Below are 24,902 nucleotides of genomic sequence, written 5' to 3' on the forward strand. Positions count from 1 at the left end.
GGAGAAGGGGGGATTGGCTCTTCTGGATTTTTGGCTATATTTTCAGGTTTTCCACTTTAATGTAAATGTAAATGTATTTGCACTTATATAGCGCACTTCTACCCAGGGGTCTCGTAGCACTGTATTCATACCGCTGTGGAACCCTTCCTGGTTTTCCTGTGAGATGTCCACTCCTGGGCACCCCCAAGGTGAAGCCAGGCATCCTAGCGCTGTGGGGGCCGTTGTGGAGATTAAGCAAACTATTGCCCAGAGTTGCACAGTGGGACCCATGATTAGAATAGGCACAGAGGCGAGAATTATCAGGTCCGGGGAAATTGAATCCAAGAGCCGCCGAGGCGGGAATTGAACCCTGGTCCCGGGCCAGACCTCTGCATCAGGGTCTGCCGCTCTAACCATTGAGCCACACTTCTCTCAAAAAAAGTGAAATTGAAGATCTTATTGCAGGCAGTAAAGAATTGGGTGTTTATTCGGAAAAAACTTGGAATATCGTATTATTCTGATCATGCTCCAATATGGGGTTCCCCCGGTACCCCAGCCTGCTTGGAGGATAGGCTCAGCTTACCATTGAAGCAAGCGGGTATCTCAAGGTGGGGAGATCTGAGAATGGGAACGGATCTGGTCACTTGGGAGTCTTTGAAAGCATGTTCTCGGGGACAATTAACCAGATTTAAATTCTATCAACTCTCCGCTTGGTGGGACAGGCAAAATTGGGGGGAACAGAAGGATGATTCCTGGTTAATTCAAGCGATGAACCCTGGCGGTATCAAAGGAGAAATTGCTCTTTGGTATCGAATTCTTATTGAAGCGGAAGACGACATTGACCAGGACATTCAAAAGATCTGGAGTCATGATGTTGTTAATATTAATCTAATTGAGACCTGGATGACCTCATTTGCATTGCTTCGAGAGATAGTCAAACCTGCCTTTTTAAAACGTAACCATCTTTTTACCTTATATAGAGCATATTGGTCCCCAGTAAAACTTACAAAAACTACCGGAAATCAATATCTGTGTTCAAGGTGTCAAGATCCTCTAGTAGATGATTATCATATGTTTTTAACTTGCCCAGAGATTACTAACTATTGGTCGGACCTATGTGAATTCTTGTCGGAAATAACTGGAACACGGTTAAAAGTAACCCCCTCACTCATATTTTTGGGAATTCATGATAATTCTGTTTTCTTAAATAAGAGAGCAGTAAGATTAATATTTTATGTTATTTTATTGGGAAGAAGAGAGATATGTAGAGCTTGGAAATCTGCAATTCCACCCCTTTTCTCAGAGTGTAAAAACAACATCAAATATATCAGTAAACAGGATATGGCATGTGATCCAGGAAGTCGGAGGAAAGTTTGGGATATGTTGGTCGACTGGTGTCAGAGGAATTGGGTCCAAGGATTAAGCCAATAAATAGCTGTAGGTCCTGGTCCCCTTCTTCTGTGTGTCATGCTCAAGAAGGGTTGGAGTGGAAGCAGCTAGATTTCTTGTGTGGAATGACTCTTTTCCTGTTTGGCTTTTGCTAAGGGAAAGGGAGTATTGCCAACAAGTTAAGCGGCAGAATGAGGACACCAAAAAAAACAAAAAATCTTAGAAGAAAGAGCTAGCACCTCCTATTTAGATAACTGTATTCCTTCAATTCCTTCAATTAGAGCCACATGGTTCTATTATATTGAATACAGTTATACACTTCCTCTTCTAGCTCAGGTCAAGTGATTTTATGCACAGAGCTGGATGAAGCTGCAGAAAGGGTATACTCATATGTGAAAAGCTAGACACTACATGCTGTTGGAGCTGCGGTAAAGCAATAGCTTACATTGCAATAAAGCTAATTACCCATTTACCCAGGATCTCACGATTTTTGGGAGTAGTGAGGAGGCTGGGATTAGAATATATGATGTACAAACTTTAGGGCACATCTGAGATGCAACCATCTGCGCTTCAACCAAAGGATGCTTTTATACTGTGATAAATAAACTGATCTGTTGCAACACACATTTCTCTATTGGTAGGGTTTGTAGAAATGTTGCTTTATGCTTAGAAATGAGGTAGTATTCCATCTGCAAATCTTCCTAAATGGCTGTGTATCGAGTGATAGAGGCCTGCGAAGGAGGGCAGACCAGCATCACTGCATTGGCATTTGCAGCCCTCCCAGCCCTTAAAGGAACAGGTGCTTTAATCAAAATAAAAATTGGCCTGACACAAAGGGGCACATGAGAGGGGTAAGGTCCCCTGGACTGACTGGTGGGTGCTTACCCCAAAGCCCACATTCACAAAATGAACGCTGTACCTCAAAGATAGCTTCTACTCTGAGAATGGATTACTCCCTCTTTTGGTAGGCAAATAATGATTTGCAATTGACTTGTGATTCGATAATACGAGAGGGCACCCCTTTAATGCCCCCCTTTCCTTGCGAATCACACAGAGTCGCAATATAGGCCTTACAAATCACAAATCTATTGGAAACTCATAGTGTACCTCTAGTATATTGTGACTGAAAGATTTGCATTCACTTTGCAATATTGCACAGGTTGGGCTTTGCCAGTACAAAACCCTCTTGTTCAATCACGCCTGAGGTCTCAAGGTTCCAGGTCAGCAGTTCAGCTTCTAAATCACATCTTAGCTTTAATCTTATATGAAGCTGGATCAAGAACATTACCTCTGGAGTGTATGTACAGCATCAGACTGCAGTCTCCTTGGTTCATAAGGATTCACGTACATTTTCTAATTCCTACAACCATTCTGGGCATTCTTCAACTGTTTCAGTGCTCCCCTTTGTTGTTGAGAAGACAACAAAGCAGTATCTAATAGAAAGACTCTATTGCCCGCGTTTTGATTTGCGGTAGGAAGCTGATAGCATCACTGCATGCATCTTGTCTTCTGACTAATGCTTTCTTTCCTTTCCAGACCCCAATGACATGATTGAAATGCAAGGGTTTGGTGCCAGCGTGCTGTCATGGCAGCTCGCGGAATACTGTAGCCAAGGATCCTCCTGCCTGTCCTGCTCCACTGGCAGCTCCCCCTATGACCCTCCCAGCTGCTGCAGCTGTATACACGACAGGTAAGCCACACCTGGGGATGTCTGTGAATATGACGGAACATGGATGGAGGCCGTCCTTGTGCACCATGATCCAACTTCATCTTTCATTAGCCTGGAAAGGAAGAGAGCAAGCTTTTTAACACAGGTCTTCATCATGCAATGGTCTGGAGCTAACAAATGAAACTGTATATAATAATGAGAATGAAGCCACATTCCTTGTAGAGCTTAGAGAAAGTACCTTCCATGAGATAATATACAGACTTAGATGAAAGGAAAAGAATTAGATGGTAGTCACTCACAAAAATATATTCTTTCCTAGTTTAGGATAGCATATGCTGTGGCTGTGAGTGCTACTGCTATGGAAGAAACATGTATCTGAGCCGCTTGTAATAATGCACACTCTGGTCCATCGTTTCTTTGCACACTATGCCACTTGAGACAGAGACTGGCAAAGTACCAATCAGACTTGGGTCTGCTCCAATAGGAACAGTCCAGCAGGAACTGTCAGGGCAGTTATCCTCTGAACGGAAACACACAAGCGATCCCAAACCAGTTTCAGACTTGTTGGATCTCATCAGCGCAATAGAGACTGAACCCTATGGCACAGCGAATATATGGGACCCACTTCTGCAAAACCCGTTGCACCTGGTGCATCTATCATACAAAAACTAAAACATTATGAGTGAAATGCTTGAGTTAATATCAGCCACTTGTCATTACTAGGGCCAAATTCCTTCACTTTCTAGTTGTTGAATATTTGCTCCGAGGCCCACCGGAGGGCTGTGCAAATATTCAAAAGAACTGCTGGAATACGGACCCCACTGAAGGGGAAGGATTGAAAACTTCAACTCCCAACATGCAATGGACTATGTGAGACCCACCGGAGGGTAATTATGTTAAATAGGGGAAGAATGTTGGAGTGCGCCGTGGTCTGCCAGTTCCTTTCCTATGATTAAGAAGCACGTTGCTTCGAAACGCGTCAGGACAAAGCAATTGGAGCAGGAGTGCCGATTTTGTTTAATAAAATTTCGGATGAAATCATCTCCGTTGGAGTGCGTTCTCAAGATCTGGGCACATGTGAGAAATATATATATATATGTATATATATATAAATTCACTGAAAAAACCATAGGTTTCAGGGGTGTTATAGTTAGCTGGACTTTTCACTTGTACAAAACCATTGAAATTCCCCCGTTATAGTTAGTTCAGCTAACTATAACTCGCGCGCCCGCAATGCACTGCTGATGATGTCACATATTACATCACTCATGACATGGTCAATGACATCACTGATGACATCACTGATGACATCTCAAATGACATCACTGATGACATCACTGATTACATCATCCAGTGAATGTCTGTTTTTCTGAAAATTAAATATGTTTTATATATGAATATCTCAAGGTCGATGGAAGAATAAATGGGTATATAAGTGTCTAAATGGATGATTTGTTTTTGAAAAATTGATTGTGTAACTGACTGATTAAGTGTATCATAGTGAATACATGGCTTAGTGAGTAATGTTTAAATATGTAAATATCTGTATCAGTCTCTCACTTTGTGTATAAGTGGCTGCATGGGTTGGTGAGTAGCTACATGGGTGTCTATATAGGTTATTAGTTGGTTTTTTGAGTATCAGTCTGAGTGTCTGCATGGTTTGGTGGGGGGTATTACGTAGTGCATAGGTGCATGAATGAGTGACTCACTGTTTGTATGTGTTGAAGACAGCATGTGTGCAGGACTGTATGGGTGGATGAGTGTGTGTATGGGTGTGTTAGTGAGTGAATGACTGTCTCAATAGTGTCTTTATGAGTAACTACATATGTTTTAAACTAGTATATGTGACTATTGGTGTATATAAGTGAGTATATGTGAGAGTGAGAGATTGAAAGAGTTCCTGTATGAATAAGTATGTGTTTCTATAAGTGATTGTTTAAAAGACTAAGTATGTGTAAGTTTCCGTAGAAGTAAGTGTGGTGGTGTATGTATAACTGTATATGCAAGTAAATGTATGTTTGATTCTTTATTAGCATGAGTGACTATGTGTGTGAGTAACTCTATGGATGAGTGGCATTGTGTAACAGGATGTATAGGTGTATGAGTACATATGATGAGTGAGTACATGTATGAGTGACTGTATAGGACTGTTGGTGAATGAGTGGATGTGTATGTGGATCTTAGAATTACTGAAGAGGTTGTTGTAACTGGTATTGGTATGTCCATTGTTTTGAAAATTTTAGTCTCTATTTTTGAATGTGTGTATCAAAGGTTATATTAGGGTGAGAGGAGGTCTGCCACTCTATCACAAGGATGATGTCATCAGTGATGTCATCAGTGATGTCATTTGAGATGTCATCAGTGATGTCATGAGTGATGTCACTGACCATGTCATGAGTGATGTAATATGTGACGTCATCAGCAGTGCATTGCGGGCGCGCGAGTTATAGTTAGCTGAACTAACTATAACGGGGGAATTTCAATGGTTTTGTACAAGTGAAAAGTCCAGCTAACTATAACACCCCTGAAACCTATGGTTTTTTCAGTGAATTTCTGAGGTTTTTTAAATGCTAATTCCTAACTATAACGTGCCTGAAACCTATGGTTTTTTCTGTGAATTTCAAAGGTTTTTTAAATGCTAATTTCTAACTATGCCTACAGAGATAGGACATGTGAAGAAAGAAGAAAAAATGCACAGAAAGAAAAAAAAGAAGTGCAGAAAGAAGCAACAGAAGTCCTCAAAGACGAAGAAAAGTGCAGGAAGAAGGATAACGTGCAGAAAGAACAAAAAGAAGATCAGAAAGAATCCTTGTTGCAAAATCATCCTGTACCCTCAACTTTTTCAGACGGATACTGGTGGTAACTGAGTCTGACTAACCAGTCCTAGAGCCAGTGCTATGTTAAAAGACACTTAGAATACAGTGAAAACACCTACATACACTAGGGAACATTATGCGTTGGGCTCCCCCTGTGATTAGCATGACCTCCTCTGTAAGCCCCTAGTATATAATAGGGCAGGGGGATTAAAACTACCTCTTAAAACAGGCCACAGGGCGTTTTTGCACACGTTAACTCAAGCCCCGTCCCCTCCCTTCACCACTGTGTAAACACGCCCTGTGTCCGTTTTTAGTTGGGAGATTAAGTTCATTTGAATCCTGAGGGTTCCTAGGGTCCAACTAGCCCACTAGGTACCTCCAGTAAGTGCCACAGAGCTGCGTTGCAGAGAGGTGTAAAAAGTGGCACAGCCTGGACCACCTCTCTGCAATGCAGCTCAGTGGCGCTTACTGGAAGCACTTGGTGGGCTAGTTAGCCCTCAGTATTGAAGGGAAATTATATCCCCAATTTAAAACGTGCCATAGTGCGTGTTTGCACACTTCACCTCAGGTCCCGTCCCCTCCCTTCACCACTGTGTAAACGCGCCCTGTGGCTGTTCTAAGTTGAGAGATTAAGTCCCCTTGAATCCTAAGGGTCCCTAGGGTCAAACTAGATCACTAGGTACCTCCAGTAAGCACCACAGAGCTGCGTTGCAGAGAGGTGTAAAAAGGGGCTTGGCCTCAGAACACCTGTCTGCAGCGCAGCTCCCTGGTGCATACTGGAGATGCCTGTTGGGCTAGTTGGCCCTCAGGGACCCTCAGTATTGAAGAGGAATTAATTCCCCAACTTACAACTCGCCAGGGGGCGCGTTTGCAGAGTGCTGCAAGGAGGGGGGTGGCCTCCGGCACGATGCCAGTCTTTTATTTATTTTAATTTTTTAAGAAGGGGGGCTGTGTGGTTCCCCTTCTTATTCTAATTTATTGGCCCTGATGACCCCATCCCCCAGGGCCTGTCTCCTAATTATATTTTTTTACCCCAATCCCCAGGGCCGGCCACTGTTTTTTATTATTTTAAAAAAATATATATTTATAGACACACCTAGGACATGCTGGACAAACCGTACGTACCTATCACCATGACGATTTGAGTGAAATTCATTAAAAGGCGACTATGCATACAATGAATCCACATGGAATGTATTTACACCACTAGTGAAGCTCTGACATGTCTGATGCCCTACCGTGCCTAATCCCGGTAGACACCCTTGTCGTTTATTTATACAAACATGGGTAGCTATTGACGGGCACATTTAATACACATGCACACCAAGCCATTCAAAGGGGATTCGACAAAAATTCGACCAAAACTATGTAAGAAACCCCCCTCATGGTTAATAAAACACACATCCACTGCCGGATGTGTAATACTTTTTATTTTACTCTCTGGAAAGGGGACGAACATCACTTGAGAGTCACAGCGCGCTCCTGGCAGAGTCCAATGCTGTGTTACACCCACCATTGCCTGCCGAGTGCCACACACCTCTGTGTTGTATTCCACCAGCTAGTGCATATGCTATGACACTCTCTAGCCCATGTGCACTGTAACACCACCCCGTGAATATGTCATGCCACACTTGTTTTCGCACGGGTTATATTGCCCCATCTAACGTGCCTTCCTCATTGCCTATGTTATAACGCACAGTGCTATGCCATACATATTACAATCTGGGATCCATATCTTTGTCACAGTGCATATGCAACGTTACACTCCCCAGCACATATTTTCTCCAGTATTGGGGTGTCTTTCATAGATTTACATGCTTGAATATTCCCCGTCGTCGGAGTGGGAGTCCCACGGTAAATAATATAGCAATATATACAGTGATAATATATATATATATATATATATATATACCTATACATACGTAATCATATAAAAACAGAGATATAAGCATATAATAACCTCAAGAATGTCCCTATATGAAATTTCCATAGAGATACATGGAAAGAGAAAAAAGACATTCGCAGTCTATCTCTGTCATTATGTTAGTCCGAACTCCGGCCAATCAGGCGCCAGCTCCTCTCTAGAACCTTCTCCTCAGAGCTCCTCACCTCAGATTTTCTACCGCACGTCGTGTGAAAGGGAGTCTCCCTGAGCTCTGCTCAGTTTTTTCTCTTCAGGATGACTTCAAGTAAGAAGTCTTTGTTTAAACCTTGTTCTTTTGTGGAAAGCTACGTTATTTTCAGAAGATCCACACAGTAAGTGTATTTACTGTCTTTACCCTAACCATGAAGTGGGTGAATGTAAATTCTGTAGAATTTTTCTACAAAAACTCTGAAAGACAGGGAAGGCCGTCTCTTGTTGTGGCTCCAGAGACTGAAGGATAAAGATGAAGTAATTTTCTGAGGTAGAAAACTTTACTTCTGGCCGTTCCCACACAGCCTCAAAACGCAGTAGTGTACAGGAGTTATCTACTCCTTTCCTTAAAAAGAAGAAAATGTCTCTGACTATGACATATGCCACTTCTTCTTCTTTGAATACTGCTGTGTCGCCCACGAGACATAGTTCTCAGGCTAGTGAGGTTTTCAACTTTCCAGTTTTTTCAAAAAAAAATTGGCTTCATCGTCTACGATGGCTCCGTCTACGATGGCTCCGTCGACGATGGCTCCGTCGACGATGGCTCCGTCGACGATGTTTCCGTCGACGGTGGTTCCGTCGACGGTGGTTCCGTCGACGGTGGTTCCGTCTACGGTGGTTCCGTCGACGATGATTCCGTCGACGATGATTCCGTCGACGATGGTTCCGTCGACGATGGTTCTGTCGGCAATGAATCTTTCGATGGTGGTTCCGTCGACGATGGTTCCGTCGACGATTCCGTCTACGAAGATCTCTTCAATAGCCTTCTATGCCTCAGAGCCCGTCGACTGCAGTCTCATCGGTGAAAATAAGGGTTTAAAAAAGACGACTTCTGCACAGAGGTCATTAAAAATCCAAATCTCTTCCACATATACAGCGACTACTTCGTCCTTTGCTGCTGTTCCTTTATTACCATTACCACCGAGTACTTGACAAGATATGTCGGGTGAGGTTATATCGGTGGAGGATTCCCGCCTTCCTTCACCATTGTTTTACCACTGACTCAGATCAAGATTCAGAAGAAAGTTTAGCTGAATCGGTTGTGACGGCACACAGTCCCTTAGATTTAGTAATAAGATGCCAGGAAGATAATAGTGATGAACAATTTTATCAGGAAGAAATTCCTACGGAAGACAAACTGCGACGCTACCATTGTCACTGATAACTATTCTGCAACTCATGTTGGACGACTATAATCGGCGGTTTTTCCTTTATCACCACAAGTGTCTGTGGTTCCGCTTACTCCAGTTGTGCCAACAACTATATCGGAACCGGTACCGGCTCCAATACTTTCTGTGGTAATACCTACAGTACCGCTGAGACATTCTTCAACTCGGACAGTACCTCCTCATGATACTGAAAAAGAAGAAGAAATTCCTCAGGACAGGGAGGATGGTGAGATTCTCGATGATGGTGGCGATGCTGATGATGATGATGATGGTATGGCGGAGTGGGATAACTATCATGCCCAAATACCATCTCCCTCTCCGGTGCTACCTGGTGACTCACCACCTGTTGATATGCAAGTTCCACCAGTTAAGGGATAGGACAGCACTAACGTTCAAATTAACGAAGGATTATTTCCTGTACGATTTCAAAAATCAGCCTGTTAAACAAACACATACAATCCCTATAATCGAATTTATTGGGGAGGAAGGCAAAAAGATTATGAAGGCCTCATAGTCTTCCGGCACGGGTGCCTAGATTGGAGGAAAAGTACAAATCACCATTAGGAGCACCAGCGTGCCTCACTGGTCAAGCGAAGCCAGATTCTGTAGTCACACAGGCAGCGCAACGCCGGGCTAGAAACCCTGCATCTACGATCACTGCACCACCTGATCGTGGTGGATGTCGTTTGGATGCCATAGGGTGAAAATTCTCTTCGATGGCTTCCACCATGGTGAGAGCGGCTAATGCTTTAGCCATCCTGGGTCGTTAGGACCGTCAAGTATGGGCGGATATGTCAACACTAGTTGAGCAACTGCCGGAACCGTCAAAGACCATGGCATATGACGAAGAAGTTTTATTCGGAGATCAGGTGGATGAAGCTCTCCAATCGATAAAGAAAGATACAGATACTGCTCGCTCTCTGGGCACATTGCAATTTTGAAAACAGCCCTTTCGGGGTGCACGCGGACGCGGCACCTCCTCTAATTTTCGAAGAGGAATCAATCAATATCGACCTTATAACCAGGGTTCAAACCGATATTCCTCTAACCAACAGCAAACTTCTCGACAGCAGTCTTCCAAGACTTACAGAGGAAAATCCTCTTACAAGGGTTACACTCCTAAGAGACATGACTTCTATCAGTCCCAGAAGATTGGAGGTCGAATCTATCGGTACTATTTTCAATGGTCCTCCATACAAGAAACCGTTGGGTTTTGGAAATTATAGAAAGAGGTCACACTTTGGAGTTCATCGAATTCCTTCCACCCACACCACCTACCGGACTACCACCGGCTCATATCAAAGAACTGTTACAACAAGTTTAATTTCTATAACACAAGGGAGCCATAGGAGTAGTACCAAGATCTCAAAAGAGGGAAAGGATTTATTCCCGATTCTTCCTTATCACCAAAAGGAAGGGGGAATGGAAGCCCATTCTAGATCTGAGGGCTCTCAGCAGGTATCTAAAGAAACAATCTTTTCGTAGGCGAATGCTTGTAGAGATCCTGCGATTATTTTCACAGGAGATTTCATGGAAACAATCGACCTCCAAGATGCATATTTACATATCTCCATACTACGACAACATCGGAAATTTCTTCGTTTTCGAGTGGGTCGAGAGGATTTTCCAGTTCAAAGTATTACCATTCGGACTACGCTCGGCCCCTCGAGTGTTTACAAGGGTGCTAGCCCCTGTGATAGCGTCCTATGTTCCAGGGTGTTCAGATCTTTCCATTTCTGGACGACTATCTCCTAAAATCACAATCGAAAGTTCAACTTCTACAACACACACATCGTTGACAGGAGGTGTTTTCGCGCCTTAGGGCTCTCCATAAATACCACAAAGTCCCATCTACAGCCTTCTCATCGCACGGATTTTCTGGGAGCAACTTTAGACAGTGTCAGCAAGGGCACTTCTCTCCCAAGACCGTCTTCAAAAAAAAAAAAAAAAAAAAAATTCTCCAACTGGTAACCCTTATCAGATCAAAATGATCCGTTTCTGTAAGAATATTGAAGTCCTTTCTGAAAATGGCGTCATCATGCATTGCATTGATCCCTCATTACAGATTACAGACACGCCCCATCCAAGGAGTACTGGATGTCCAAGAACGCCAGGTTACAGGTTCTTTAAACGATGTTGTAAACGTCACAGATCGAATGAGGTTGGCGCAAAGGTGGTGGACACAACCGTTAAATCTAACGGAAGGCATTTCTTTTCTGACAATGGTACCAGACATGACAATAACAGACGCCTCTCTGGAAGGATGGGGTGCTCATTTGGAGGATTTATCAATAAAAGGAAAATGGTCAATATGTCAAAAAACCTGGCACTTCAACAGGTTGGAACTCATGGCTATATATTTCTGGCTCTCAAAGCTTTTCATCCTTTAATCCAAGGAGAATCAGTCCTGATACAGACAGACTATACAACCTGCATGCACTATATAAACAAGCAGGGCGGGACAAAATCTCCGAAACTGTCTCGAATAGCTCAGTCGATTTGGGATTGGTCTGTCAACCATAGCATCACGATTGCAGCAGTTCATCGACCGGGGGTATCCAATATCCTGGCGGATTCCCTGAGCAGGTCCTCCTCATCGACCCACGAATGGGAGTTGCATCAACCAACTCTAGAGAGGATATTTCAACGATGGGGTCGCCCACAGCTGGATCTCTTTGCCACACTAGAGAACCGGAAATGCCGAGATTACGCAAGCTGGCATCCCCACAAAAGATCTCTGGGCAATGCCTTTTTGATGGACTGGTACGATCTGTTTGACTACGTCTTTTCTTCCCCCAATCCCACTCGTACCTCGAGTTTCTGTGGAAGATGCGGAGGCAACCTTGTCATCTACTTCTATAGCCCCCCGTTGGCCTCGGCAGGCATGGTTCTCAGAACTACTCCTACTGTCTTTATGCGAACCAATCCTTCTACATCCTTGTGCAGATCTGTGAGAAGTTGGCCTGATGTATGATGTCACTAGTTCTAGTGTACACCTTATATCAGTCCAAATACCCTTATGGTGATTGGTTGTAAAGTCAACCTTATAGACCAGCTATCCTAGTGGTAGCATGGACAAGAGCAGTCTTAGGCTAAACTCTGAATGGCATGTGAAGCCAGCTGTGATACCATATATAACCCCTTGAATACCAAATGAAAGGACACCACAACAGATATATATATAAAATAAAGTGTATTTATTCTAGTCAAACCCTCAGCACTCTTTATGAGATTAGAGGTAAGTACAACACAGTCTTATTTAAGCATACATTAAGTCACACAGGTAAGTAATACAGTTAGGCCCTAGGGGCCACGCAAACCATATACTAAGTAAGTGGTATAAGAACCACTGTCACGGAAATAGAATAGGCCGAGGCCTAGGGAATCGCTGGGGCTACACTACACTAGCGTTAGTTAGGAAGTGGGAGGCCCACGGGATTCGTGTGCAGAGTGGAAACACTCACGCGTAATGCGTAAAAGTCAATAGCAATAGTACAGTTTAGAAAACGGTAGATTTAGGACACTTCCGGAGTAGCTAGGAAGTTGAGACTTGAAAACTAGACACTAGGATAGTCACTATCCTGATGAGCACCGGAGTACCCAAGTTACCTAGCCCACAGGCTGCGGGTGCATAGGGGTGAAGATGCGTCGTTTTCGTCGTCGACTCCTATGGATGCCTGAAGAAAGATGCTGACAGGCAGTCAGGGAAGAGTGTCCGGTGGATCCCAAGGCTGGGATCAAGAAGAGAAGAAACCTGCAAGCAGAAGGGACAGAGTCAAGGTCACTAGCCAGTGACCACGTGGAACCAGGAAGGAACCAGGCGATGTCGTGAAGATTGCAGGTGAAGGTGAAGCTTGTCGCTGCAGCCAGGAGGACCAGGAAGCGTCGAGGACGACCAGGACCAGGAGGCGAGCTGTCCCACGAAGGCTCTTGCTGTCGGCGGCGTCGAAGTTGGACTAGGACTCACCAAGCCTTGGCAAGCGGAACCCACGAAGACCGAAGGACTTGCTTCTGGTGCAGACCAGGAAGGTCTGGGGTGCTTCTTCTTTGCAGAGAAGCGGGAGCCAGTCTGGAGGAGCCAAACCAGCGCAGAAGATTTCAGGGTGCGTCGTCACAAAGGCCACTAGCCAGCGGGCAAGCAACCGGACAGACGCGGCAAGCAGGAAAATGCTGAAGGGCCCCACGCAGGACTCGTGGAGTGTGGGGGGCTGATCTTCGGTGCAGATGGTGCTTGGGGTTGGGGCTTCTCAATCCCCGGTGCACAACTTCGAGGGTACCTCAGAAGCTGCGCTTTAAGTTACTAGCCACTTTTTCCAGGTAGCCGGTCCCACGTCGCTCGTCGCCTCCACGGATCTCAGCTCTGCTGTAGATGTGGATCAGGGTCGGAGAAGTCTGGAAGTCAAGGCTCTGGTCAGGCTCTGCAGTCGGTTCCTCGTAGAATGTGGGCAAAGCAAAGGGTAGTCTCTTGATGGTGCCTGTTTGCACAGGGTAGCCACTCCTTGGCTACAAGGGAGATTCTTCAGTCTTCTTCTTTCGTCGAATGTGTGGAAATGTGGATTTTCCTGATCAGTTATGTCCCCTATCTTGGACCCCAACGGTTCTATATACATGTTACAAGTACATGTATGTTCCCTCCAGTTCCAGTTTCTAAGACGCAAACATAAGTGTGTCTACCGTCAACATGTTCTCTGTCAGATCCGCCATCAATGGGCTGGATATTCGATTTCTAAGTATGAAAGGCCACCGACTTTATATGGCTAAGTTACTTCATTTTTACAGTTCAGGCAAGTAGGCCCGATTCTGTCCTCAAGCCTTTCCCTGCTCTCTGTCTCTGACAGCTTCAGCTTGAGCTCGCATCTGTATCCATGAACTTTGTCCTACTCCCTGTGCAGCTAACGGTGCCTGCCTCGGCCAGTTTTCGCCTGTCTGCCAAGAAGTTGTATTTCACCTTCGAATTATCTATTTTGCTCTCCAGCCGATGCATTCCTGTCCAGTGATTTAGGTAAACATTTCCTTTAGCTCACAAGCAAAGGACTCAGCCTTTCCGTCCTCCTGCAAGTGATTCATAGCCCTGTTGCCATGGAAAGTTTTCTGCCCCTCGCATCTCATATAGACACTTAGACGCTTGTACGCACACACAGTCAGTATAGAATAGATTCTGTCCGAGAGTCTCTTCCTTGTGGATAACATAGTTCTTTAAACATAGGATGTTAGATATGATTTGGGATTAGGTTGACTTGACCCCCAGACTTCTCGTCTCCACATGTAGAGCTAAATGTCAAGTCCCCTTCACCCCCTAGTTGCACGTCAATTACACGTCATGCTGCCGCGCGCGCATCTATGCCAAGTATTATCTTATAGATCCACCTATGTCTGATAATTCTAACCAATCATGTTTCTTTTATTCCTTATTACGCCTAGTTTCGATTATGTCACTGTTTTGTCACTTCTCTTATCAAATGTTACGCCTTCTACATTCGTTTCATTGTAATGTACTTATTATAAAAATACATGTCTGTTAATAAATTATTGTACTTCACTTCCTGAACCCTCGTGGTGACGGAACCTGAGGGCCGCGACTCGAGTCGGCCATTTTGAATGGAATAAAGCCCATTAGAAAACCTCTTATACCACGGATTCTGCCTCTTGTTATTTTGAGCTATTTACTTTATTTTAAGATTCCGTATGAAATTCAGTCCGGTAATATTTATTTTATTTACCACATAATGGCGCCCGAATAGGGACACTTTCTCATCTCACGCGCCGGCGGTGCGTTGCAGGCCCGGTCTCCTGCCACAGCTGGACGGACCATAAACGCGTACCAGCAGGATTTCCTGTAAGCTCCCTCCGGTCAAGCGGGGGCGACTGAGGCTGCGATCAACCCAGACGAGGCGGTGAGAAGTGCGAAGTATCCCGACCAGAGCCTAGCTGAGAGAGCAAGATCCGAGGTATACAGAGGCCCACCAGGTTTTCCGAAATCCCGACGTCCAGAGGGTCCGATGTCCGCAGTTATCGAGTCCTGTCCATTCTCTGAGGCCTTCCGTTTCAAGGAGCTACTCGGTGAGTACCATCGCCGGGGAGGCGTGTTGACGCGCACATAGGTTGTGCCGGTCAAGACGGATTTGGGTACACAAATCCGGTCTGCACTGTTTAGCAGTGTATATGTACTGTTTAGCAGTATATCAAGTATTCCGAAGTATTCAGTTATTGTCAAGAATTCAGCGTGGTGATTAGTTAGGCAGACTGTCATCATTGTCGATCATTGTTATAATGTTTAATGTTTAATGTTTAAAGTATTCAGAAAATGTCTTGCATATTGTGGTATGAATGACTGTTTATTGTTCACTGTTCATTATTGTTTTTCTCGTATTAAGAAAATTCAAGAGTAAGTATCAGATCAGTTGTCAATATGCCGCTCTTCTCGAAGTTAAGACAGATTACTACCAGAAAAGGGGTGCTTGAAGAAGCAGTTCCTATTCCTCCTAGAGACACTCCAGGACATTTCATGTACCATAAGCATGGCTTAGATGCCATATTGTTTCTTGATCTATGGGTAGATTATACCAAAGGATTACCGGAAAGTCAAAGGTGGCCCATAGCGGGAACCTGGGATGCAGAGTGCATCATGAAAGTGGAGGAAGAGTTATGGAAAAGAAAGGTCAGACAGTCACAGAAAGACGCTGTTGAGTTATGGCGTAAAGAATCTCATAGACGAACAGAAAAAGCACGTAGACAAGAAGAGAGGAGTAAAGAAAGTTCAAATAAAGTTCAAGAAAATCTATTAATTGAGGAAGGTATCCGAGTGAAATCAGAACAAGTAAATAGGCAAAGGAATGCTCTTATGAATGGTATGTATCCCCTTCTAGCCGAAGGACTGCCTAAGGCTGTTACGGAGGTGCCAAAAGACTTGCCACCCCCATTATTTCCAATTAAGGTACATCCAAAGGGGCATCCCAGAACCGCAGAAGATGTTTTTCTTTCCTCATATCTAGACGATGCAGCTCCCGAGTATGCTAACGCCACACCACATAGACCGTCTGGCGGAGGGGTTCAACGTCAGGATCAGGTATCTGTCCCCGTGCAACAGCAAGTCCCGATACAAGTTTCGGCAAGCACATCTGTTTCCGCATCTGTCTCCGCAGTCGACTCTACAGGGGTATCGACACCCATAGTTGCTGTGTCACGTTCGACGAACCCATTCACACCCGACGCCCCAGATGGGGCCACGGGAGGTGCTAGCCGTACTTTTACACCACCCAGAATAAATAAACTTGTTTTTCAAGAGTCAGCGCATTCACGTACACCTAAATTCGTAAGTGAACGTACGCTTAAGGAACTCCTTGTAAATTGTAGATATGACCCAGTGGTTGGTAAAGAGGACGAAATGGTCCTGGCATCATTACGTATCAGGCGAGCCGCAGAGTATTTAGCAAGGTTACCAGGGATGGCTACGCATCTGGATAACATATATCATTTTGTTCAAACAGGACGAGATCCAGGATGTATTAACAGAGCTATGGAATTCCAGAAAGTAGAGATACAGGGGGAACTGTTACGTTTCCTCATAAACTGTGTAATCAGAAATCAAGATCGTCCGGGGGTAGACCCGAATGCAATGCTTATTCTTACAAGATGGAGTCAGAATATATCAGAAGGGAGACACGATAAGCAAAATTGTATAATAGCCATGTGCCGAAAAATACGTAAAGAAATAGAGCGTATTCATGAAGAGAGATTGGGAACAGACGAGTTTGAGCAAGATGAAGTGTCCGAATCAGGGAATTCCGCAAGACAGTCAGAGACCATAGCCTATGTAGGCAAAGGAAGATACTGTGAAAATACTAGATGTTTTTCTGATCCCATACACTCTGTATGTCCAAATAATAGCAGAACGTATCCGACGCCTGTAATAAATCTGAAGTCTCCTGAACATTTGTTTCAAGCCGCAGATAAAATACTACGAGAACGAAGAGGTTACCACCTCCTCGATTCCATAGATGAGCAAGAATTAGCCAGATCAGCCGTTCACTGGATTGTTAGTCCTGAAAAATACGGTGATGAGACCGTAGCACACACGTTTCTCAACCTCAGTACAGATGAACAACGTTTAGCTGGAATCTATATGATTCAGCAACTCCTCATATTATATAAAAGCCAACATACTGACCCTGGTCCTTTACCTGATATATTAACGGAACTACTCACGAACAGATGGAGAGGTTCTAGTAACAAGCTAATTAAAGAGATATTAGTGTCACGTAAGCAGTATGTCCTTTTTGTAAGTCCGGATTCTCTCTCGCTGCCCCACAGAGAAAGAGCGCCGTACTATATGGATAGACAAAATCCCCTACGAGAAGTGCACCCAATAAAAGGCGAAGACAATGAGTTTCACCGTGTATTTGTTTACACACCCATATCAAAAATGGAATTATTAGAAATGAAGAAAGTAGTACCTAGTCATGACAAAGACCCAGCGGGTTTCCACCGAGAAATTAAAGACATGTTACTGATGGGAGAGTACACCTTTCCTGATATTATGACGATATTAAAGGTGCTTTTGCCTGCTGGCATATATGAAAAACTGAAAGAAAAAGAGTGGGAAGTGGGAGACCAAAAGATAGACTGGACAGCATTAGCAGAGGAAGAAAGGGGCCGAGCTGCAGGTTCAGGGCTCGGGGATAAAGTTAAACTATTACCAGGTTTACTAGTACAGGTACTGCCACGTTTATTAACTACAAAAAAGTTGGCCTGATGTATGATGTCACTAGTTCTAGTGTACACCTTATATCAGTCCAAATACCCTTATGGTGATTGGTTGTAAAGTCAACCTTATAGACCAGCTATCCTAGTGGTAGCATGGACAAGAGCAGTCTTAGGCTAAACTCTGAATGGCATGTGAAGCCAGCTGTGATACCATATATAACCCCTTGAATACCAAATGAAAGGACACCACAACAGATATATATATAAAATAAAGTGTATTTATTCTAGTCAAACCCTCAGCACTCTTTATGAGATTAGAGGTAAGTACAACACAGTCTTATTTAAGCATACATTAAGTCACACAGGTAAGTAATACAGTTAGGCCCTAGGGGCCACGCAAACCATATACTAAGTAAGTGGTATAAGAACCACTGTCACGGAAATAGAATAGGCCGAGGCCTAGGGAATCGCTGGGGCTACACTACACTAGCGTTAGTTAGGAAGTGGGAGGCCCACGGGATTCGTGTGCAGAGTGGAAACACTCACGCGTAATGCGTAAAAGTCAATAGCAATAGTACAGTTTAGAAAACGGTAGATTTAGGACACTTCCGGAGTAGCTAGGAAGTTGAGACTTGAAAACTAGACACTAGGATAGTCACTATCCTGATGAGCACCGGAGTACCCAAGTTACCTAGCCCACAGGCTGCGGGTGCATAGGGGTGAAGATGCGTCGTTTTCGTCGTCGACTCCTATGGATGCCTGAAGAAAGATGCTGACAGGCAGTCAGGGAAGAGTGTCCGGTGGATCCCAAGGCTGGGATCAAGAAGAGAAGAAACCTGCAAGCAGAAGGGACAGAGTCAAGGTCACTAGCCAGTGACCACGTGGAACCAGGAAGGAACCAGGCGATGTCGTGAAGATTGCAGGTGAAGGTGAAGCTTGTCGCTGCAGCCAGGAGGACCAGGAAGCGTCGAGGACGACCAGGACCAGGAGGCGAGCTGTCCCACGAAGGCTCTTGCTGTCGGCGGCGTCGAAGTTGGACTAGGACTCACCAAGCCTTGGCAAGCGGAACCCACGAAGACCGAAGGACTTGCTTCTGGTGCAGACCAGGAAGGTCTGGGGTGCTTCTTCTTTGCAGAGAAGCGGGAGCCAGTCTGGAGGAGCCAAACCAGCGCAGAAGATTTCAGGGTGCGTCGTCACAAAGGCCACTAGCCAGCGGGCAAGCAACCGGACAGACGCGGCAAGCAGGAAAATGCTGAAGGGCCCCACGCAGGACTCGTGGAGTGTGGGGGGCTGATCTTCGGTGCAGATGGTGCTTGGGGTTGGGGCTTCTCAATCCCCGGTGCACAACTTCGAGGGTACCTCAGAAGCTGCGCTTTAAGTTACTAGCCACTTTTTCCAGGTAGCCGGTCCCACGTCGCTCGTCGCCTCCACGGATCTCAGCTCTGCTGTAGATGTGGATCAGGGTCGGAGAAGTCTGGAAGTCAAGGCTCTGGTCAGGCTCTGCAGTCGGTTCCTCGTAGAATGTGGGCAAAGCAAAGGGTAGTCTCTTGATGGTGCCTGTTTGCACAGGGTAGCCACTCCTTGGCTACAAGGGAGATTCTTCAGTCTTCTTCTTTCGTCGAATGTCGAAGGTCCAGAGTTTCTGTTCAGTTTTGCAGGTTCAGGATAATCTAATCTCTTGAGGCCCAACTCCCACTCTTATACTAATCTGGGGGGCTGGGATACCTGCTAGGTCACGCCTTATGGGTGGGACCTGGGAGGGGGTGGTTACACCCACTTCCCTTTGTCCAGTTTCGCGCCAGAGCTGGGGCTGGAGGGCCCCAGCGCCGGTTTGAACTGGACTATGCAAGGAACACCTTGTGTGCCCCAGGCATGTCTCATTCCTTTCAGCCCACCCTGCCCCAATACACTAAAGGCTGTCTGGGGAGGTGCTAGCACCTCCCCAAGCAGGAAACCTATTGTCCAGGCCTCCCTGGCTGGGATCACTCCCAGCTGCAGGAGGTCAGACTTGTGTCGTGGCAGCAGCATCCATTTTGTGATGCTGAGGCTTTGGTCAGAGGCTAACAGTTGAAGTATGATTTTAACATGTCTTTCCCTCTAGAAGGGGGGAATAATATTCTCATGTCCAGAAATGGCATGGGGGTATTATTCCACAGTGTTAGACACCTTACACGACATGTTTCGATAAAGCCAAACCATAGTTACCATAACCGTCTAAGATTATAAGGCACTTTAAGAGTATATGGTAGGCTATATCATAGAACAGCTATAAGGACTTAGTTCCGAAAGCTTCAGACAGGCTCAGCTCATGCTAGAGCACCATCTCACATGTTACCAAGCACTCTGCCTCCAGGATTGTTAAGGCCTGCCATAGGAGTGACTGATAGGTACACATGTGTCTATATGTAAGTTAGGTATAGGAATACTACACCTAAGCAAGGGGTGATTACACGACCTTGCCCCAGCTGAGTGATCAGCCAGTTGTGTCAAGATGGAAGGCCAGGCCAGGGGTGGCATAATACATGCTGCAGCCCCTGGTAGGCCTAGGGTACACCTATGCCCTGGGTACCTAGGGTACACTGTACAGGGGCCAATAAGGTGATCCTATCCAAATGGGTTATGCACCTAAAGTACATAGTATTAATTTAGAGAGAGAACAGCAGGGCTGTGGGTCTGATTAGCAGGCCCACAGCCACATCTAAGTCGAAAACCAGTAAAGCAAAAGCAAAAAGTGGGGGTGAACATAGAAAGCAGACCCTACTCTCCTACACAACCCCCCCCCCAAACTTAGGGACATTAAACTAACCTTGACCAGTTGAGTCTTCATGTTCTAAGTGGAAATATCTGGAGAGTCCATCTGCATTGGCATGGTCAGTCCCAGGTCTATGTTCCACTGTGAAGTCCATCCCCTGTAGGGAAATGGACCACCTAAGAAGTTTGGTATTTTCACCCTTCATCTGATTTAGCCACAAGAGGGGCTTATGGTCTGTCTGAATCTTGAAGTGAGTGCCAAACAAGTATGGCCTCAGCTTCTTCAGGGCCCAAACCACAGCAAAGGCCTCCCTCTCAATAGCTGACCAACGTTTCTCTCTAGGGGTCAGCCTTCTACTTATAAAAGCAATGGGCTGGTCTTGACCATCTACATTCAGTTGTGAAAGAACAGCTCCCACACCTAACTCAGAAGCATCTGTCTGGACAATGAACTCTTTGGAGTAGTCTGGACTTTTCAGAATAGGTGCACTGCACATGGCCTGCTTCAGGTCATCAAATGCTTTTTGACAGCTTACTGTCCACTGAACTTTCTTTGGCATCTTCTTGGAGGTCAAGTCATTAAGTGGTGTCACTATGGACCCATAATTCTTAACAAACTTTCTGTAGTACCCAGTCAGGCCCAAGAAAGCTCTGACCTGAGTCTGGGTAGTTGGAGGAGCCCAGTCCTTTATGGTCTGGATCTTGCTCTCCAGTGGTTGAACCTGACCCCCACCAACTAGGTGGCCCAGGTATACAACCTTGCTCTGCCCTATCTGGCACTTAGTGGCCTTGATAGTGAGGCCTGCCTTTTGCAGGGCCTCTAAAACATTCCTCAGGTGGACCAGGTGATCCTCCCAGGTGGAGCTAAAGACAGCAATATCATCAAGATAAGCTGCACAATAATCATCCAACCCAGTAAGGACTTGATTCACCAACCTTTGGAAAGTGGCAGGTGCATTCTTCAAACCAAAGGGCATTACCACAAATTGATAATGTCCTCCTGGGGTCGAGAAAGCAGTTTTGGCCTTTGCACTCTCAGCTAGTCTGATTTGCCAGTAGCCTGCTGTTAGGTCAAATGTGCTCAAAAACTTAGCAGCTGCCAGTCTGTCAATGAGCTCATCTGCCCTAGGTATTGGGTGGGCATCTGTCCTAGTGACAGCATTGAGACCTCTGTAATCCACGCAAAACCTCATCTCTCTCTTACCATCTTGGGTGTGAGGTTTTGGCACAAGGACTACAGGACTAGCCCAAGGGCTCTCTGAAGGTTCAATGACTCACAGCTCCAACATCTTTTGTACCTCAACTTGTATGCAGTCCCTGACATGGTCAGGTTGCCTGTAGATTTTACTCTTCACAGGCAGACTGTCACCAGTGTCCACCTCATGGGTGCACCAGTTTGTCTGACTTGGGGTCAGAGAGAACATATGTCTGTAGGATTGCAGAACCTGTCTGCAGTCCTGTTGCTGATGGACAGTGAGGCTGTCAGAAAAGATCACACCATCAACTGAGCCATCATCAGGGTTCTGAGTCAACAGGTCTGGGAGAGGGTCACTCTCTTCCTCCTGCCCCTCATCTGTAGCCATGAGTAGCCCCATGTCTGCCCTGTCAACATATGCCTTCAATCTGTTGACATGAAGCACCCTGTGGGGGCTTCTGGGAGTCCCAAGGTCCACCAAGTAGGTGACTTCTCCCTTTTTCTCAACAATAGTGTGGGGTCCAGACCATTTGTCTTGGAGTGCTGCTGGGGCCACTGGCTCCAACACCCACACTTTCTGTCCTGGCTGGTGAACAGTCAGTACAGCCTTTTGGTCATGCCAAGCTTTTTGGAGTTCTTGGCTTGCCTCAAGGTTTTTAGAAGCCTTCTTCATATACTCTGCCATCCTGGAGCGGAGACCAAGTACATAATCCACTATATCTAGTTTGGGTTGTCTGAGAGGTCTCTCCCATCCTTCCTTCACCAAACACAGGGGTCCTCTTACAGGATGCCCAAACAAAAGCTCAAAAGGGCTGTAGCCAACCCCCTTTTGTGGGACCTCTCTGTAAGCAAACAGAAGGCAGGGTAAAAGGATGTCCCATCTTCGCCTAAGCTTGTCTGGTAATCCTTTTATCATTCCCTTTAGGGTCTTGTTGAATCTCTCAACAAGCCCATTGCACTGTGGGTGATAGGGTGTGGTGAACTTATAGTTAACACCACACTCCTTCCACATTGCAGTCAAGTATCCTGACATGAAGTTGGTACCTCTGTCAGAAATTACCTCCTTTGGAAAGCCCACTCTGGAGAATACTCCCAGCAGGGCTCTTGCCACAACAGGAGCTGTTGTGGTCCTCAGGGGAATTGCTTCTGGGTACCTGGTGGCATGGTCCACTATCACCAGTATGAATCTGTGCCCAGATGCTGTTTGTGGGTCTATTGGTCCTACAATATCTATGCCCACTCTTTCAAAGGGGACCCCCACCACAGGTAGTGGTATGAGGGGGGCCTTTGTGGTGCCACCTGATTTGCCACTGGCTTGGCAGGTGACACAGGAGCGACAAAACTCCTTAGTATCTTCTGACATATGGGGCCAGTGAAAGTGAGGGACAAGCCTGTCCCAAGTCTTGTTCTGGCCTAAATGTCCTGCAAGGGGAATATCATGGGCCAAGGTTAGAAGGAAGCCTCTGAACTTCAGTGGTATGACCAACCTCCTGGATGCACCAGGCTTGGGGTCTCTAGCCTCTGAATACAGTAGCCCTTCATCCCAATACACTCTATGGGTACCTTGAGCATTCCCTGCAGCCTCAGCAGCAGCCAGCTGTCTGAGGGGTTCAAGAGAGGGGCAGTCTAATTGAGCCTGCCTCAGATCTGCCCTTGAAGGTCCCCCTGTCCCAAGAAACTCAACCTGATCAGGTTCAAGTTCTTCTAGGACAGTTCCTCCAGGGCTCTCAGAATCATCCTCCTGGGAGGGCTGATCCACCACCTGAGGCAGGGGGGAAGGCACAGCCTTAACCCTACTGCTCTTTCTCTTGGGTTGTGACTGGTCCATAGTTTCAGGATCCAGCACTTGTTCAGTGGTGCACTTTTTGGCCTGTGACCTGGTCACAGCAAGGACATGTGCATCTATCCCCAGCATTTCTGCATGGGTCCTATACTCCACTTCAGACCAAACTGAAGTTTCAAGATCATTGCCCAGTAAACACTCTACAGGAAGGTCTGAACTAACAACAACTTTCTTGAGGCCAGTTACCCCTCCCCAGGAGAAGTTAACAATAGCCACACTATGGGAGGTAGTGGCATTGCTAGCGTTGGTCACTAGGTAATTCTCACCTAGTATGATCTGTCCAGGGTCCACAAAAGCAGGTGTCACCATTGTGACACTAGCCCCAGTGTCCCTGTAGGCCTGAGCCATTCTTTGGTTGATAAAAGGAGTCTGTCTGTACTTGCCCAGGTTACTGGGGCCTACAGTAGAGGACAAAGCTAAGTCCCCATCACAGATCAGAACAGCCTGAGTAGGTACTCTGACTAGGCCAGAATCCTCCTCAGTTCCCAGGGTTAACCCTACTACACCCTTTTGCTGGGAACCACCACTTACAGCTGAACTAGGGGGTACAGTTGCCTTAGGGGCAATGGTGGCTGGGGGCTTATCCTTTTTGGTGCACTCACTAAACCAATGTGAGTTGGACTTACAATAGTTGCACCATGGTTTCTTTTGGCCATCCTTCTTTTTATCCTTTTTGGGACCACCCTCCCCCTGAGCCTTTTGGGGGCCTGGTGAAGACTTCTGGTCTTTTTGTTTCTGATCATTACCCTTCTGGTCTGCCTTTTTCTGATCACCGCCCTGGTTCTGGTTTTTCTGCTTAACTCTAGTCCTGACCCATCTATCTGCCTTCTTTCCCAATTCTTGGGCAGAAGTCAGATCAGAATCAATCAGGTGTTGATGCAATAGCTGGTTTTGACAGTTGTTAAGTATTTGTTCTCTCATGATCAAATTATACAATCCTGTATAGTCCTTAACCTTACTTCCCATTAGCCAGCCTTCCAGAGCCTTAGTGGCACAATCTACAAAGTCAGTCCAGTCCTGAGTCTGTGTCTTCTGGGTATCCCTGAACAACAACCTGTATTGTTCAGTGGTTAGGCCAAACCCATCAATCAGAGCACTCTTCAGGACAGTGTAATTATCTGCATCCTCATCACTAACTGTGAGGAGCTTGTCTCTTCCTTTCTCAGAGAAGGAGAGCCACAAGATAGCTGCCCACTGACTTTGGGGTACCTGCTGTACTTTGCAAGCTCTCTCCAAAGCAGTTATCCATTTGTG

The 24,902-nt window shown here is 45.7% G+C and overlaps 1 protein-coding gene across 2 annotated transcripts in view; it reads left to right on the plus strand.

Moving 5' to 3' along the window:
- SGSM2 (small G protein signaling modulator 2) overlaps positions 1 to 24,902 on the plus strand; it is a 1,127,811-nt gene that overhangs the window by 875,491 nt on the left and 227,418 nt on the right. For both annotated transcript variants that reach the window (XM_085649947.1, XM_085649948.1), the window contains exon 12: positions 2,905 to 3,058. In XM_085649947.1, coding sequence (XP_085506073.1) covers positions 2,905 to 3,058 — 154 coding nt within the window. The remainder of the gene's footprint in view (positions 1 to 2,904; positions 3,059 to 24,902) is intronic.

This window comes from Triturus cristatus, chromosome 3_2 (assembly GCF_964204655.1).
Source record: "Triturus cristatus chromosome 3_2, aTriCri1.1, whole genome shotgun sequence".
Taxonomy (NCBI): domain Eukaryota; kingdom Metazoa; phylum Chordata; class Amphibia; order Caudata; family Salamandridae; genus Triturus; species Triturus cristatus.